This window comes from Corapipo altera, unplaced genomic scaffold (genome assembly GCF_003945725.1).
Source record: "Corapipo altera isolate COAL_440 unplaced genomic scaffold, ASM394572v1 271, whole genome shotgun sequence".
Classification (NCBI taxonomy): domain Eukaryota; kingdom Metazoa; phylum Chordata; class Aves; order Passeriformes; family Pipridae; genus Corapipo; species Corapipo altera.
The window spans coordinates 295,400-310,183 of NW_020884935.1; the positions used below are offsets into that span (position 1 = coordinate 295,400).

The 14,784-nt window shown below is 62.3% G+C and overlaps 1 protein-coding gene across 1 annotated transcript in view; it reads right to left on the reverse strand.

Moving 5' to 3' along the window:
- Positions 1–454: 454 nt before the first annotated feature.
- SEZ6 (seizure related 6 homolog) overlaps positions 455–14,784 on the reverse strand; it is a 15,062-nt gene continuing 732 nt past the window's right edge. Inside the window, 17 exon segments of the mRNA XM_027660154.1 lie at positions 455–1,363; positions 2,020–2,122; positions 2,207–2,327; positions 2,429–2,467; positions 2,573–2,770; positions 2,850–2,889; positions 2,891–3,042; positions 3,120–3,314; positions 3,390–3,586; positions 3,670–3,808; positions 4,196–4,390; positions 4,473–4,639; positions 5,028–5,196; positions 5,271–5,456; positions 5,779–5,971; positions 6,875–7,008; positions 7,081–7,650. Of these exon segments, the coding sequence (XP_027515955.1) occupies positions 1,334–1,363; positions 2,020–2,122; positions 2,207–2,327; positions 2,429–2,467; positions 2,573–2,770; positions 2,850–2,889; positions 2,891–3,042; positions 3,120–3,314; positions 3,390–3,586; positions 3,670–3,808; positions 4,196–4,390; positions 4,473–4,639; positions 5,028–5,196; positions 5,271–5,456; positions 5,779–5,971; positions 6,875–7,008; positions 7,081–7,650 (2,828 nt within the window). The 3' untranslated portion in view covers positions 455–1,333.

Consider the following 14,784-nt stretch of genomic DNA (forward strand, 5'->3'; position numbering starts at 1 on the left):
GGGGGGGAGACGGAACGCGACTCACGCGGCGCCACCGCGCAGGCGCGAAGCCTCTCTTCGCCCAGTCTGGCTCCACCCTTTTCCCCTCCTGGCTCCGCCTGCTTTTCCCGCCTGGCTCCGCCCCTTTCTCGCGCAGGCGCGTGGCTGCCGTCACGTTCCAGGGCGGGAGTAGGGCGGGGTGTTGGGGGGGTAGCGCGCGGACGCCGGTGACGTAACGACGCAAGGCGGGGAGCGCGCCAGCGCCGGCAGGGGGCGCCCTGCGCGCGGCGGGCGGGGGAGCAGGGGGCGCGGTTTCCCTGCGTGACGTCACCCAGACAGAGGCCACGCCCCTTAAAGCGGCAGCGCCCCCTCTTTAGGGGAGCACGGGGGCTCGAGGTGTCATCGGGGTCCTAGGGGGGTGAGGGTGCACCCCCAGTGGGGGCTAACCGGCCCCGCTGAAGAAGACTCCCATCGCTTCTTCTAAAACACCAGGTTTTTTTATTAATGAAACAACCAAAAGATGGGGAGGGGGGCGGTGTCCCCTCCAGACCGGGGGCCGGGGTCACCAGCCCGGGCGGGACGCGACGGTGGGGTGGGGGGGCATAGCCATGCCCGGTGCCCCTGCCCACCCCGTCACCCCCGGGACGCGCGGGGGAGGACGCGCCGGTGGCGGAGGGGACCCCCCCGGGAGGGCGAAGCAAGCGGGGGGCCGGGAGCACACGCAGCATGCTGGGGGGCACGGGGGGGACACGTCCCTGCGTGGCGGCGGTGGGAGACACGGGGGTGCGGGGGGACCAGCCCTTTACTGGGGGCGGCGAGGGGGGGCGAGGGTGGGGGGGCACCCACATGGTACCCACATGGCCACCCAAGCCTCTCGCCCACCCCCCGGGGCTTTATCCCCTCCCCGCTGCAGCCCCGGGGAGCCCTTACCTGGAGGTCCCCACAGCGCTGCTCCCCCTGCCTGGGTCCCTCCTCCATCGCGGGGGCTGGGGGGGCTGCTGTGCCCCTGCGGGGGGGGGCCGGGGGGAGGGGGGGGCCCGGGGGGGCCGAATGGGGGGGCGGGGCCCCCACTGGCTCGGGGGGGGGGGGGCAGGATGGGGTCCAGGGACCCCCACTGGCTCAGCCCCCCATGAGCCCGGTGTGGGGGGCTGGGTGACAGTGGGGCTCGGACAGACCCCACAGGGGTCTGGGTGGGCATGAGGTGGCAGGGGGGTGGCCGGTGCCCAGGTGGGTCCCGCCAAGCGCTCGGCTTGAGTCTCCTTGGGAGAGGTGTTCCCGGCCCGTGCCGGGGGCCGGTGGGCACGGGGGGGCCCGGGAGGGGTGGCTGCGGTGCCCAGCTCCACACTGCCCACGCCTAGATGGACACCTCATACTCCCTCGTGTCCTGCAAAGAAAACAGACTGCAAGGGGTTGGACACTCGGCAGCGTGAAGGGGTGCCTTGGGTGGGGACAGGGCATCTCCCACCCCATAGGGACCTGGGGGCACATCCCAGACCACAGATGGCCCTGGGGATGCAGGTACCATCCCATGTGTGGTCCCTGGACAGATACTCAATCCTGTGTGTAGCTCCTGGATGGATGTCCAATCTAATGCATAGTCCCTGGGATGAATGTTCCAGCTGATGTACTGTACATGGGCCCTTAATGGATATCCCAGCTGGATATCCCAGACTGATGTGTGGTGCCTAGATGGACATCCCATCCTGTGAACAGCCCCTGGATAGGCATTCCATCCCATGTGTTGTCTCTGTGCATGGTCCCTGGATGGACATCCCAGCTGATATGTGTTCTCTGGATGCACGTCCCACCCCATGTGTGGTTCCTAGATTGATGTCCATCCTGTAAATGGTCCTGGGATGGTTGTCCCATCCCATGTGTGATCCCTGGATGGATGTCCTATCTAATGCACTGTCCCTGGAACACAAGACCCCATCCCACACCTGCCCCACTCCATGCACACCCCCTGACCCAGGTGCCTGTGAGATGTGGGGTCCCTAGGGTGCCCAGCCCCAGTCGAGGGGCGTGGGGGCCAGTACTTACTCCTGTCTCATAGGTGGGATTGTCAAAAGCTGACTCCACGGTGATATGGTCGTAGGGGTGGGAGCCAGCAAGGGGCAGCTGCAGGGCCGGCTTCCCCTGGAGCCTGTGGGGAGAGAGGGCAGCTGGGGCAGGCAGCAGGGGGGCCATGAGTACCCCACGGGGCGACAGGGGCCAGTGGGCCACTCACTTGGAGAAGTAGAGATAAATGCCCCCGATGAGCAGGGCCACCACCAGCACGGGCAGGAAGACAGCGATGGCAACGTTGGTGCCCTCCAGTGCCGTCCCTGAGGGCACGGCCTTGGCTACGGCTGTGCGGGAAAGTTGGGGGCTCACTGAAGGGACACCCCACAACAGCTGCACCCTGGGTGCCCCTCTGCACCCCGGCACCCCAACACCCCCTTGCCCTTACCATCCAGATTGCGGTTGCTGTAAAACTCATCATAAGAGGCTGCAGAGGGTGAAAGAAAGAAAGAAAGAAAGAAAGAGTGGAGTGAGAAGTGGGATGCCAAGCAGTGCCAGCAGGGTGCTGGGGTGTGTGTGGGGGTCCTCTCACCTGCCTTGCAGATGGGAGGGGGGCCGCTCCAGCGCGAGGGGTGCCCAGGCAGGCAGCGCAGGCTGCCTTCGCCCAGCAGCGCCCGGCCAGCGGTGCAGGAGAAGTGTAAGGTGGCTCCTGCCGGGTACAGCCGCCGCTCTGGGTTCTGCCTCCCGCCCGCTGGCACACCGGGGTTGTGGCAGGGCTCGTATGTCTCTGCTGCAGGGCAGTGGTATGGTGGCATCAGCGCTCGCCATCAGCTTGGGTGACATGCCCAGGGCGGGGGTACCCAACTCACGGATGCACTTGGGGAGACGGTCACTCCACTTGGGCCCCCCCCGCGGCACGGTCATGGCAGGTGAGAGTCCCAGCACCCGCCAGGACATAGCCTTTGTCACAGACGTACTGCACGGTGGCTCCCACAGGGAATTTAGGGTTGGAGACCACCCTGCGGCTGTGCTCGGCATCCCCAGGGTCCCGGCAGGTTGTCACTGCAGGAGGGATTGACCAGTGGTGACAGTGGCCGGGGACACACTGCAGGGCAGGGGGACACTGGCAGGCCACTCACCCCGCTCGCAGGAGGGCAGGTCACCGCTCCATGTCAGGTCCCAGTGGCACATCAGGAGGTCAGTGCCGGTCAGCTGGAAGCCGGGGTAGCAATGGAAGGTGACCACAGTGCCATGGAGAAGCTCCGGCTGCGAGGACGTCTTCCAGCCATTGGCAATTTCTGGCAGCTCGGGGCAGGTGTCGTTGCGGGGGACCTCTGTGGGGATGGAGGGGTGAGCAGGGCAGCGGGAACAGCAGGGACACTCGTGACTATTCTGCCAGTGGGGCTCACCAGAAAAGTGGATGACAAAGCCCTGTCGATAGGCGAAGGGGCCGGCACCGGGGTCAGACTGGAACTGGACGGTGACATCAGCGGTGGAGGCATAAAGCTTGAAGCGTCCGCGGGCACCCGTGTACTGGCCCAGGATTCGCGCCGTCAGGTCGTCCCCATCGTAGAAGGTCAGCATGTCCCCTGAGCCGAGCCGCAGCCTGGGGCATCAGGGCCATGAGGGCGGGAGGTGCATGGACCCCCCCATCCCACCATCCCCATCCCAGGCCATCCCCACACTCACACGCGGACATCCAGCATGATGCGCTTGTCCTCCTCTACGTGCAGCCCCCAGATGCAGTCCTGGCCCTTGCCATACGCCTCTGGCCAGTTGGGTGACAGCACCACACCAGCTGTGTCTGTCAGCTCCCCGCTGCACACCGCTGTGGGAAGACACCGGGCTTGGCACCACCACGGGGCACCCACCACAGCACCCTCCACCCAGTACCCAGGACCTAGTCCAGCATCTACCATCCCCACTGGCTCCAGCTCAAGCACGTGCCATGATATGGTGGTTCCAGCACCCATTGTAGCTCATCCCTGTCTCCAGCACCCACTCTAGGATCCCAGCTCCAGCACCCACCATTCCCATTGTCTCCAGCTCCCACCATGTCCCTCAGCTCCAGCAACAACACTGTGGCTCCAGCATCTCTCATGTCCCATCCTCAGCTCCAGCGTCAACAGCAACCCCCAGCACCCATGGCACCCTCCAACCCTGACACCCACCAAACCTCCAGCTTCAGCCCCCCTGACCCCCCAGTCCCACCCACCACGGCAAGCTGGTTCTGTCTCGTTCCACTGGGGGTCACTGGGGTCGACGCACTCGATGATGGTGGAGCCCTGCTCCAGCGTGTAGCCAGGGTCACAGCTGAACTCCACTGTGGTGCCCACGGGGTACCGGGGGTCGCTGGCAGTGAAGTTCCCATACTTGACGAAGGGCTCATAGCAATGCCCCTGCTCGAAGGCTGTGGGCACAGGAGCAAAGGTCTGCAGGGGCCAGGCAGGCAGAGGGATGTTTGGGTGCCCCCCTACGCCCCGGCCCCATACCCTCATAGCGCAGTGCCATGCCCGCAGCAGCCCCGCTGCTGTCAGTGGTGAGCTCCACGAAGAAGTGGCGCCCAGTGCTAAGCAGCCCCTCGATGGGCAGGTATTCCACTTCGTAGGAGTCGTACACTGGTGGTGCCTCCACGTTGTTGCCATTGCGGATGATGAGCCTGCCAAGGCATGACAGGGGCAGGGTGCTGTGGTGGCCATGGCCAACAGCACCATCCTTGGGCATGGTGAATAACACCCGCCCTTGGGCATGGCCAGTGGTATCGTCCTTGAGTATGGCCAACAGCACCCGTCCTTGACTGTGGCCAATGGCCAACAGTGGCCACACCTGGCCAACTACAGCCATCTTTGAATATGACCAATGGTATCCATCCCTGGTCGTGGCTGATGGATTCCATCCCGGGATATGGTCAGTGATACCCATCCACAGGCATGACCAGCATCCCCCATCCTTGAATATGGCCAACAACACTCATCCTTGAACACAGCCCTGTGCGGGGCTGCCCCAGAGTGCCCCCACCCCTCAAGCCCCCAGCTCCAGGGTCAAACCTGTCATCGTCCTCTGCCAGTGACACCTTCTCAAAGTGGAGGTGCAGGCGGTGGCCATCGGGCGCCTCCAGTAGCCAGTGGCATGTCAGGTTGTTGCTGTAGTTCCCAGGGAAGCCGGGCGAGACAATGCGTCCCACTGTGGTGTTCCGGACTACCCCGCCGCACGCGGCTGTGGGAGAGGGACCATCAGTGGCCAACTGTGCCGTGCTGGCTGTGCCGTGTCCCCACGGTGCCGGTGCTTACCGAGGCAGAGGGGCTCACGGGCGCTCCAGAAGGGGCGGGTGGCGTTGCGGCAGAGCAGCCGGCGGGCACCCTGCAGCTGGTACCCCGTGGTGCAGCGGAAGCGGGCGTCCCCACCGGGGTGCAGGCTGCTGACGGAGACCTCCCCGAAAGCCGGCCGTGCCGGGAAGGGGCAGCTCAGCAGGTAGGCTGGGGGCAGGTGGTGATGTTACCAAGGGCAGGGGGGCAACATACCCCTCCAGATCCCAGCACCCACCTCCCCAGCGCCCCCCAAAATGCCTGGGTGCTGCAGGACTGGGTGACATGGTGCTATGGCTGCCAGGAATTATGCCAAATGAGCCTGTAATTGCTCACACCAATTAACTCTCGGTGAGCATTCTTCACCCGGTCAGCGCCCCCTTAAACCTGCCAGCGGCACAGATAAACTCGTGGTGCATGACCACACTCCAAGTTAGTACCATGTCAGTAGGGAAGGCCCCCAGGGGGTACAGGGGAGTCTGTGTTCCTATACCTTGGTAGTGAAAGTGGTAGGATCCAGGGCTGGGGGGCCGGGGACTCTGGAAGCGGAGGGTGAGGAGGTTGGCTGGGCTGCGGATGACCTGGCCCCGCAGCAGGAAGGACTCGTTGGCCAGGAGGATGGGCTCCAGGCCCCCTGCACTCTCCACTGTCAGCGTCTCCCCCTCTGCCAGGCTGATGTTCTCCACCTGCAGGGGACACAAGTGTCACCACCACAGCATCACCCCACATCCAGCTCGGAGCTGGTCCTTGAGTGGCTTCTCCATGGTCGATAGTGCACTGGAGCTTGTCTACACGGGGCAGCACCTTTCAAACATGGTTAGCAGCACCATAAATCATCCCCCATGCCAAGAGAGGCTGGGACCAGCCAGCAGCCCTGCCAGAGCACCATGACACAGCCAGACCCACACCGACAGCCTCGTCCACAGCCAGGTGTGTGTGTGTTCCAGCCCCTCGGAGCAATTTGCTATTAATGATCTTAATTAAGCTGTGCTGCATGGTAAGGAGCAGCAGCACTGGTGAGTGTGGGCTGGAGTGAGGCTTATGGTGGAGATGCTGCCTTTGGCTCACCACCAGCTTTCAGCAAGCCACGGCACTGCCCCGCGGTACCTTCAGCAGTGGGTCCAGCAGAGACAGGGACACATGGCCACATGCCATGACGGCAGTAGCATGTGCCCTCAGCACAGCAGGATTTGCTGTCAGCCTCTGCTCCTGGCAGATGGGCTCTGGGCATTCCTGGCTCTGCACCACAGCACGGCACCTGCCGGCATTGCTTACACCTTCTCCATCAGGGCTTCGTTAATTAAATCTCACAGCACTTCTTTGTGATGGGTGCCAGCCACGGCAGCTGGTGGGCACGGAGCATCCTGGGGCATCCCATCAACTCATGCACCCACATTTCTGCGCTGGAGCCTGAGGATGGGCAATGCCCTGAGCCACTCTGCTGGCTTAGGGACACAGGAGTGGGAACAAGGACATGGACAAGGCCATGTGCTTGCTGCACCCTGCACAGCCACACAGCCACGGCAGGGAGCAGGGGACATCCCACACTTGTCTGCAGGCACTTGGCACCCTGTCCCACCTCAACTCACCTTGAGCTCCACGCCATAGCCAGGGTAAACAGAGATGGTGTAGGTGCAGTCCAGGCTGCCATCATAGGGGACACCAGCTGGCTCCGGGGACAGCAACCAACCCTCAGGACCCGCCAGCGTCCGGTTACAGGGAGCTAGTGGCAAACAAGATCCCGGCTCAGTCCCACTTCACCCCAGTTCCCCCCAACTTTCTCCCCAGTACTCACCTGGCCCCTGCAGTGTGGTGACAGTGGTGGTGGTGATGGTGGAGGTGGTTGTGGTTCCCTCCTCATCCCCAGGCACCACAGCAGCCCTGGTGCGGGGTGCCAGGGATGTGCCGGCAGTGGTGGGTGCCTGGCTGGGGGATGCAGTGCCTGACTCTGACATCCCAGGGGGGGACCATGAGGGGTCAGCATCTGGCACAGCCCCCCACGCCTCCCCCCATGGCCCGGAGCGCCCTGCTGGCGTGGTCAGTGGGTCAGTGGGGAAGGCAGGCCGGGGCAGGGCAGGGGTGTGAGGTGAGGGCTTGGGGGCTGGGGGGCCAGGGGCCGGCTGGATGGCACCAGAGGGGAGGAGGGGGCCAGCACCAGCAGGCAGGAATGGTGCCTGGGCCAGGTAGTCCTTCTTCAGGAAGGCTTCATGCAGCAGGTCCTCCAGCAGTGGGTGGTGGTTGAGGATCTTCAGTGTGGGCGCTGTGCTCACAAAGTGAGCCTCTGTCTCCCGCTCCGCCGGGGTGGGCAGTGCTGTCGGCTCAACTTCTGCGCTCTCCCCGGTCTTCCTCGCCAGCCCGTTGAAACCTGGAGGAAAGAAAGAACATGGGATGCTGGGAACAGGTGGAGTGAAGCTGTACTGGGGACTGACAGGGAACAGGGAACTGGTGATGAACTAGGGACTGATGCTTCAGCATGGACCAACAGTGTGCTCGATGTGGCACCTGGGACCAACCCTTGGCCATGGACTGATGCTGTGTCAGGTATGGATGCAGCTCTGGGGACAGATACCTCACTGGGGAATGATGCTGGGGCAGTACCAGGACAGACCTGTGCTGTACTAGGAACTGATGCTGCACCAGGGATCAACATTTCCCCACGAACTAATCTTTGACCGCAGGCCAGTGCCTCTCTGAGGTTTAATGCTTTCCTGCACACCAATATTCCTTCAAAATCAGGATGGCAAGCAAGTACATCGAGCACATGCAGTGGGACCCCGCCAACCTTCTCCCAGCATACCCTTCACTGGGGCAGTCCTGGCAATTAAGCCCTGGCTAATTAATGCACAGCTGCAGCTTGTACCACGTGAAGGGGTGCCCACCCCTGCCATGAGCCAGCTCTTCCGGGGACAGCCTTGGGGTTGGCGTTCCTAGTCACAGATTGTCCTTCTATACAGAGGTGGCCAATACTGTGCCAAGGGCCCCCCAGGACCCCACATCCCTGTGGTGCAGGCACACAGGTGATTAACATGACTGCCATGACCAGCTGGACAAGGAATGTCACTGGAGCCTGGGACCCTGCTCCAGGCCACCAGTGCAATGAGTCTGTGACAACTTCTCTCCAGCCATGCTGTCTCTGAGCAAAGTCAATCTGCAGGGGACCACCTCCACCTGCGCTTCCCACCTCTCACCCACAGCCACAGGGATCCCCCCACCACAGCCCCATGTCCCTTCCCGAGCATTAGTCCATGAGCAAACCTGCAGCGTGCCCAGCCCAGCCGCTTACAGCCTTCAGACCAAAAATTAAATGGGAATTTCATCAGCCCTAATGAGTCACCCAGCATCTCCCCCTCCTGGATCCGGCACAGCACTGTCCCCTCTCCCCAGGCGCGGCTCCCCAGCCCCTCCGTGCTGCAGCAGGGGGGATGCCAAAGTGGTACCCAGCATCCCTCTGAGGCCTGATGCGGGGCACGAGGCCACAGCAGCTCATGGGCACGTCTCGCTGCCGTGCACAGGCACTGATGACACGATACTGCCAATTACCGGGTAATTATCCCGATCCGTAGCAGGGCAGGGCCCCGCGAAGATTAATTACTCTGCTACTGCTGCTTTTAAGGGACTATTAAGAGACATTATCTTGGGTGTGCAGCGTGGTGGGGAGACGCTGGATGCTGGGAGGCGTCCTCACACCCCCCTGCCACCCACCCTGTGTCCCCACTCCCCCACTGCCATGGCCCTGGGATGGTGATAATGCCCTGGGCACAGCAGGGAAGTGAACACCTGCCCACACCGGTTCTGAAAGGTTCACTTGCCCCCCAGCAAGGCCAGAATTATATTTTAATAGGATCCATTTATTTGAACATAAAAGTTAATGAGTTTATGCTGAAGGGCGCCAAAATCTCCACTAGGCTTTAATAGCAGATTAGTGCTCAGGGCTGGGCCCCGCGCTGCCACGGCTGCCCCACACAGTGAAGGCTGGGGTAGAGATGCCCATCTCACCTTCCTGGACGCCCCTACCCATGGGCATCTCACCTGACTGGAGTGCTGGGAGTCACAGTGGTCCCCATTGAGGCTACTGGGTGAGGCCAGACCCCACAGCAAGGATCCTAAAGCAGGTCCTATCCGGACACTGTGCACCCTGGCCTGGGGAGTGTGTAGGCACCAGACACTGCCCTGGGCTTCGTGGATTGCTCTGGGTACCATGAGATGGTCCTGGCACCAGGGAATGCTCAGGACCCAGGATTGTCTTGACCCTCAAGGGATGCAGGATGCTCAGCCCACTGTGGGAAGGCACCGGATGCCCAGCTGCTGCCACTCATGCCTCGTGAACACTACAGGATTAGAGCCTCCACCTCCACAGATGTCTCTAAGCAGCTTATCTCCAGTGCCACAACTATGTCCCTCCCACGCCCCCAAGGTGACCAGGGACCTCTGACATGGGACCAGCTATCCATCAGCCACCCCTCCAGCCCCTGGCACCCACAGGGACCCTCCAGAGCTCAGAGTGGGCACAGACCCTTGCAAAGGGGTTGTCAGGTCCCCACTGGCCATGTGCCTGCCAGTGTCCCTGGGCACGGCTGCCACGTGCCCATGGCTGCAGCCAGGACAGGGTCCTAATCCCTCACATTGGCTTTGCTGGGCGGGAGTTTATTAACGGCAGCCGGGAGATGCCAGAGACTAATCCGGCTGTGGCGGGCGGCTGCCCCCCCAACGGGAATCGATGCTGCCTGCTGTCACAAATAAATAAATAAGGCGGCACGCGGCCGCCTGGGGAGCACCGATCGATGCTGCCCGCCAAGAAAGCAATAACAGAGTGCCCAGCTCAGGGAGGGGACAGGACAGGGCCCTTGGTGGCCCCAGGAGCATCACAGTGCCATGGCATGGTAGTGTTCCTTGCCTCAGTTTCCCCTTCTGTAGGAGTGGGCAGGCAGGAGGCATCTTGGGCACAGTGGGGAGGGCCTCACAGGATTCCAGGTTTATTTTCCAATTTAAAATCCAATCTGGCTTTACCCCCATGGCCAGGGCCGGCAGCCGTGATTAATGAGCTGTCAGGCAGCCAATGCCACGCTCCCCCACCCACGGCCTCCACACTCCGTCACCCACAGCCCCCAGCCCCCTGAACTGCTCCCAGATCCCAAAGCAGGCGCAGGAGATGGAACGTGCACTGTTGATGCCAGATCCCCATCTGTCCCATCCTGGTGTCTCTGCAGACCCCTAGCAGGGAGCAAGGCTTGCTTTCAGCAGGAAGGCAATGTGGGCAGGAGCAGGCAGGGAATACAGGTGGGTGCAGGTGGTGGGTGGGCAGGTGTAGGCAGCATGGGAATACAGGCAGCATCGGGATGCAGGCAGGCGTGGGCGGGCAGTGTAAGGGTGCAGGCAGGGATGGGTGTGCACAGGCAGGAGCACACAGATGGCTTGAGGGGTGGGTGGGCACAGGCAGGGCTGTGCAGCCAGCTCCCCTGACATCCAGCTGGCACCACTGCCATGCAGCCAAACCACTGGCACCCAGCTTGGTGAGCTGGGAATGCCTTTGGCACCTATGCTGGCATCCATGTCCTGCCGCCCTGTGACCACCTCCATCCTGGCACTACCAGTGACCCCAGATGCCCATGGCCAAGCTGAGACTGTTAGAGCAGCTGGGGAGGCGGCCCAAGGGGTGTCCCGGTGGCCGGGGACACTGCCAGTGAGTATGGCCGCCAGCCCTGGCAGCTACCAGAGGAGCTCTGCTTTAATATTCATGGCAGCGCTGGTGGGGAAGCGTTTGACCTTGTATGTTTTGCGATTCTCCTTGAATTGAACAGTCATTTACCCGCTGACACATGTCACGTCACCGCAACCGGTTCCCTGGAGCATCGCGGCGGCCGAGCGCCGGCTGACACACCGAACACCCCGAGCGTCACCGACACCGGGTGGGCATGAGGGCAGAGCACGGCGAGCACCAGGGTGCCCGTCCCTGGGGCTTTCCTCCCTCCCCACCCGGCGGATGCCAGTGGTGCCCTCATCCCCTCCCCGTCACCCACGGCCCATGTAATCCCAGTTCCCCGCTCTCCCTGTGGAGCTAATGGGTTTGTACAGCAATTTCCCTGCACGGCAGCAGCGGGGATAAATTGTATGTCTGCTGCTATTTCGGACCCAAGCGCTGTGTGGTGCCACGTCCCCCCTCTCTGTGCTGATCAGCCCCTCCAGCTCTGCATCAGGATCCCCTGTGACAGAGACCTCACTGCTATGCCACCCCTTAGTGCCCACGGTGTGGACAGCAGTCCTCCATTGGGCTCGGTGCAAGCTCTGGATCCCCCCAGCATCCATCACAGCTCACCCCGCTGCGTGACAGAGGAGCACCCAGCTCTCGGAGCACTCCTGGGTCCTGGAGGTGCCTGCCCAGCACGGGTGGGAATCAGGCAGGGAGAGCAGAGCCACGCTGCCCTCCCAGCTCCTATCTCCCCTTCCCTGCCCGCTGCCAGCGACAGTAATTGAAATCGGTTGCGGGAGGCGAGCGAGAGCTGCTTGTCGGGCTCTGCGTTGGGCTGCTCAGCCATGTCATCCTTCTCGCAGACACCGTTCCCTCCCATCGCCGCCTGCTCCCGCTGGAACCAGCATCCCAGCTGCCTCCAGCACCGGCTCCCTTCCAGCCAACCCCACACCCTGCCCCATCACCGCTCTTCCTATAGGATGAACCATCCGTTTCTAGAAGCCACCAGGGGCTGATGCCATGGCCACATTCCCCCTTGCTGCCATCTCCCAGGCCAGCTGGGGACCACCGGAGCCCACCCTGCCTGAACATCACCCCACACATCGCCCAGCATCGGCTGATCTGGCATTTCAAGCACCTCTCTCCATTTTCACAGGGTCAGAGCAGCGTTCTTGCAGCTGATTAATATTTGATCCCTTCAGCACAGCTCGTTACTGCATTTAAATTATATATGTAATAATTTCTACTGGCACAGCGAGCGTGCGGACTGGCTCCTGATGCTTCTCCTGCAGGCTGGGGATCGAGGGCATCCTCAGCCTTGGCCAGTGGGACCCCCCTGGCACCTCAGAAGATGTGATGAGCGGTGCCAGGTCTCAGCACAGGGCAGGCTGGCAGTAAGCCAGGCAGATAGAGGCATCCCCAGTTGCCTCTGGCAGGTCCAGGCAGCCTCTTCACCCATCCAAGGATGGTTGTGGTGGGAGCAGTGCTGGTCCTCTGGTTCACCCCATCTACCTGGCAGCAGGAGGAAGGGATGCTGCTGTTCCCGAGCTCCCTTCCTGCGACTGGAGGGAATCCATTACCTCCCTGGTTATAGGCAGCTTTCAGAGGCAATCTTTCAATTGTGCGCATTTAAAGAATTGATTGGAAGCGAAATTATCCTCTCCCGTCAGAGCCACTGGAGACACAACTTCATCCACTTCCCCCGGGGGCTGTCGGTGCTCCTGGGGGACCCCTCAGTCAGGGTCAGCCCCAACCCCCACCCTGGCATGGGGCTCCATATGGGGAAACAGCCCTAGAGAGCCCCATGCCAGCCTGGGGGTCCCACTGGCAGCACAGGGGGGGCATCTCCCCACTGCTCCGCACCAGGCCTGGGGGTGCCCTTGTCACGTCCTTGCCCAAGCTTCTTTGCACCCCATTTTCCCCCACATTCCTGCTGCCCTGGCTGTGCCTGGCAGCCCTGGCTGGCACAGCACCCTGTGCTGAATTCATTCCCACCACCGCAAACCCACAGACGATCCCTGCGGCAATCAGGCTCCCAGGGGATGCTGGGGGTGGTTGGCTCAACCTGCGCCCCACATCCCCGCGGGACAGCCCTGCCCTCCCGCTCTCTGGCTTAAGAGCATTATCCAGATAATCCTGGCCTGTCGGCACGGTAGCGTGGCGGTGACGAACTCCTCCGAGGCATGCAGGGCACGGGCACACACGCCGTTAATTACTGTAGCAGACGCCTGCCTCCTCCCCCAGCCCCTTCCTCACACCGAGACCCCAGCCTGCACCCACATCCCCAGAGACACCATGTCCCCATAATACATCTTCCCCACGGTGCATCTGGCTGATGTTGGATGCTGTAGCACAGCTCAAGGGGGCACAGCCAGGCCTTGCCCCTTGCCACAACCCGCACTGCTTCTCATTACCCCCAAGCTGCCAGGACCCCAAATTACAAGGAGCTCCCTTCAGTGTGGCTAAGATGACCCCCTCAAAAAATGTCCGGTCTGCCATGGCTTTGGAGAGCTGAGAAGAGGGGCTGCAGTGGGGCAGGGTGAATGGAGACTTGCCTGGCACCATACCACCTGGCTGCAACAGTGCTGAGGGGGCCAGAACCCACTCTCTGCTGGGGAAAATCCCTGTGAGCACCAGGGGCTGGTGCTGCCCCATGGCTGGGGGAGGAGAGATGCAGGATCAGACCCTGCATTGCCATCACTCAGAGGGCATCACCAAACCCCCAGCCTGACTGAGGGGTCCAAAATCCCCTATGCCTGTGTCCTCCAGACCCATGGCTCATCCCCATCATGCACCAGCCCATCAATGCCAAGCCAAGGCCACAGTAACACTGAGCATGGTGGTGCTGCCTGGAAATTGGGGTGCTCTGTGGAAGCCCTGCCTGATGGGGGACAGGGAGCTGGGGCCCACAGGCAGCTCCCACTACGTGACAGGGGGCACAGTGTGGACAGGACTCCATGGGTCCCAGCCCTAGAAAAACCTAAGCACCTCCCAGGGTATCCCTACTTCTAAGACACCGGGAAATGCACATGCAGAGTTTAATTAACTTTATTGATATTCAGAAATTAGGGGACTGACTAGAGGTAATTGCTCATTAGAAATCATTAAACTGACACAGTAAGCACCAACCTGCCTTGGGGGAAACCTGCCCTGCCCAGGGCCCTCCCCCCAGGACAGAGCCAGTGACACAGACCCCCTCCAGTCTCACCGCCCCTCTGGTAGGGCAGGAGATGGGGGTGCTGTGGCATTGCCTCACTTGCTGCCCGCATTCACCCCCTCTCACAAGGAAGAAGGCTGTGGCAGCAGTCCCGGGCGGCAGAGCGAGCTGGGAATAGCAGCGGGCGCAGGGCCACGGCGCCCTTCCCTGGCTGGGCTCGGCTGCCAGATGGGGAGTTTATGTAACTCCCCGCACGGCTGCTGCCTGCAGCCGGTGCCTGCATCCTGCATCCAGCATCCCGCATCCCACCGGGGCCAGCAGGGCTGGACCATGACCCGCCCATCACCCTGTGCATGGCCACAGTGGTCCGGGGCACCCTGACAAGTCTCCCCAAGACTCAGAGGGTCCCCAGTCCTATTTTTGGGGCAGTGGAGCCACGAGGCATCGAGGCTGCCGGTGCCCCATGGGTGGCAGAGCCAGTGAGCCGAGCTGGGTGTTGGCTGCTCTCCTTAGGAAGGACCAACACCAGCCATCCCCACGTTCCCCACGCCCCTCCCGGAGACGGAGGTGTCACCCCAACAGAGGAAGGGGGGAAGAGCCAAATGCCCCCGGTGCCCCGCGGTGGGGACTGCACGGAGGGACCGGATCACGGCGCA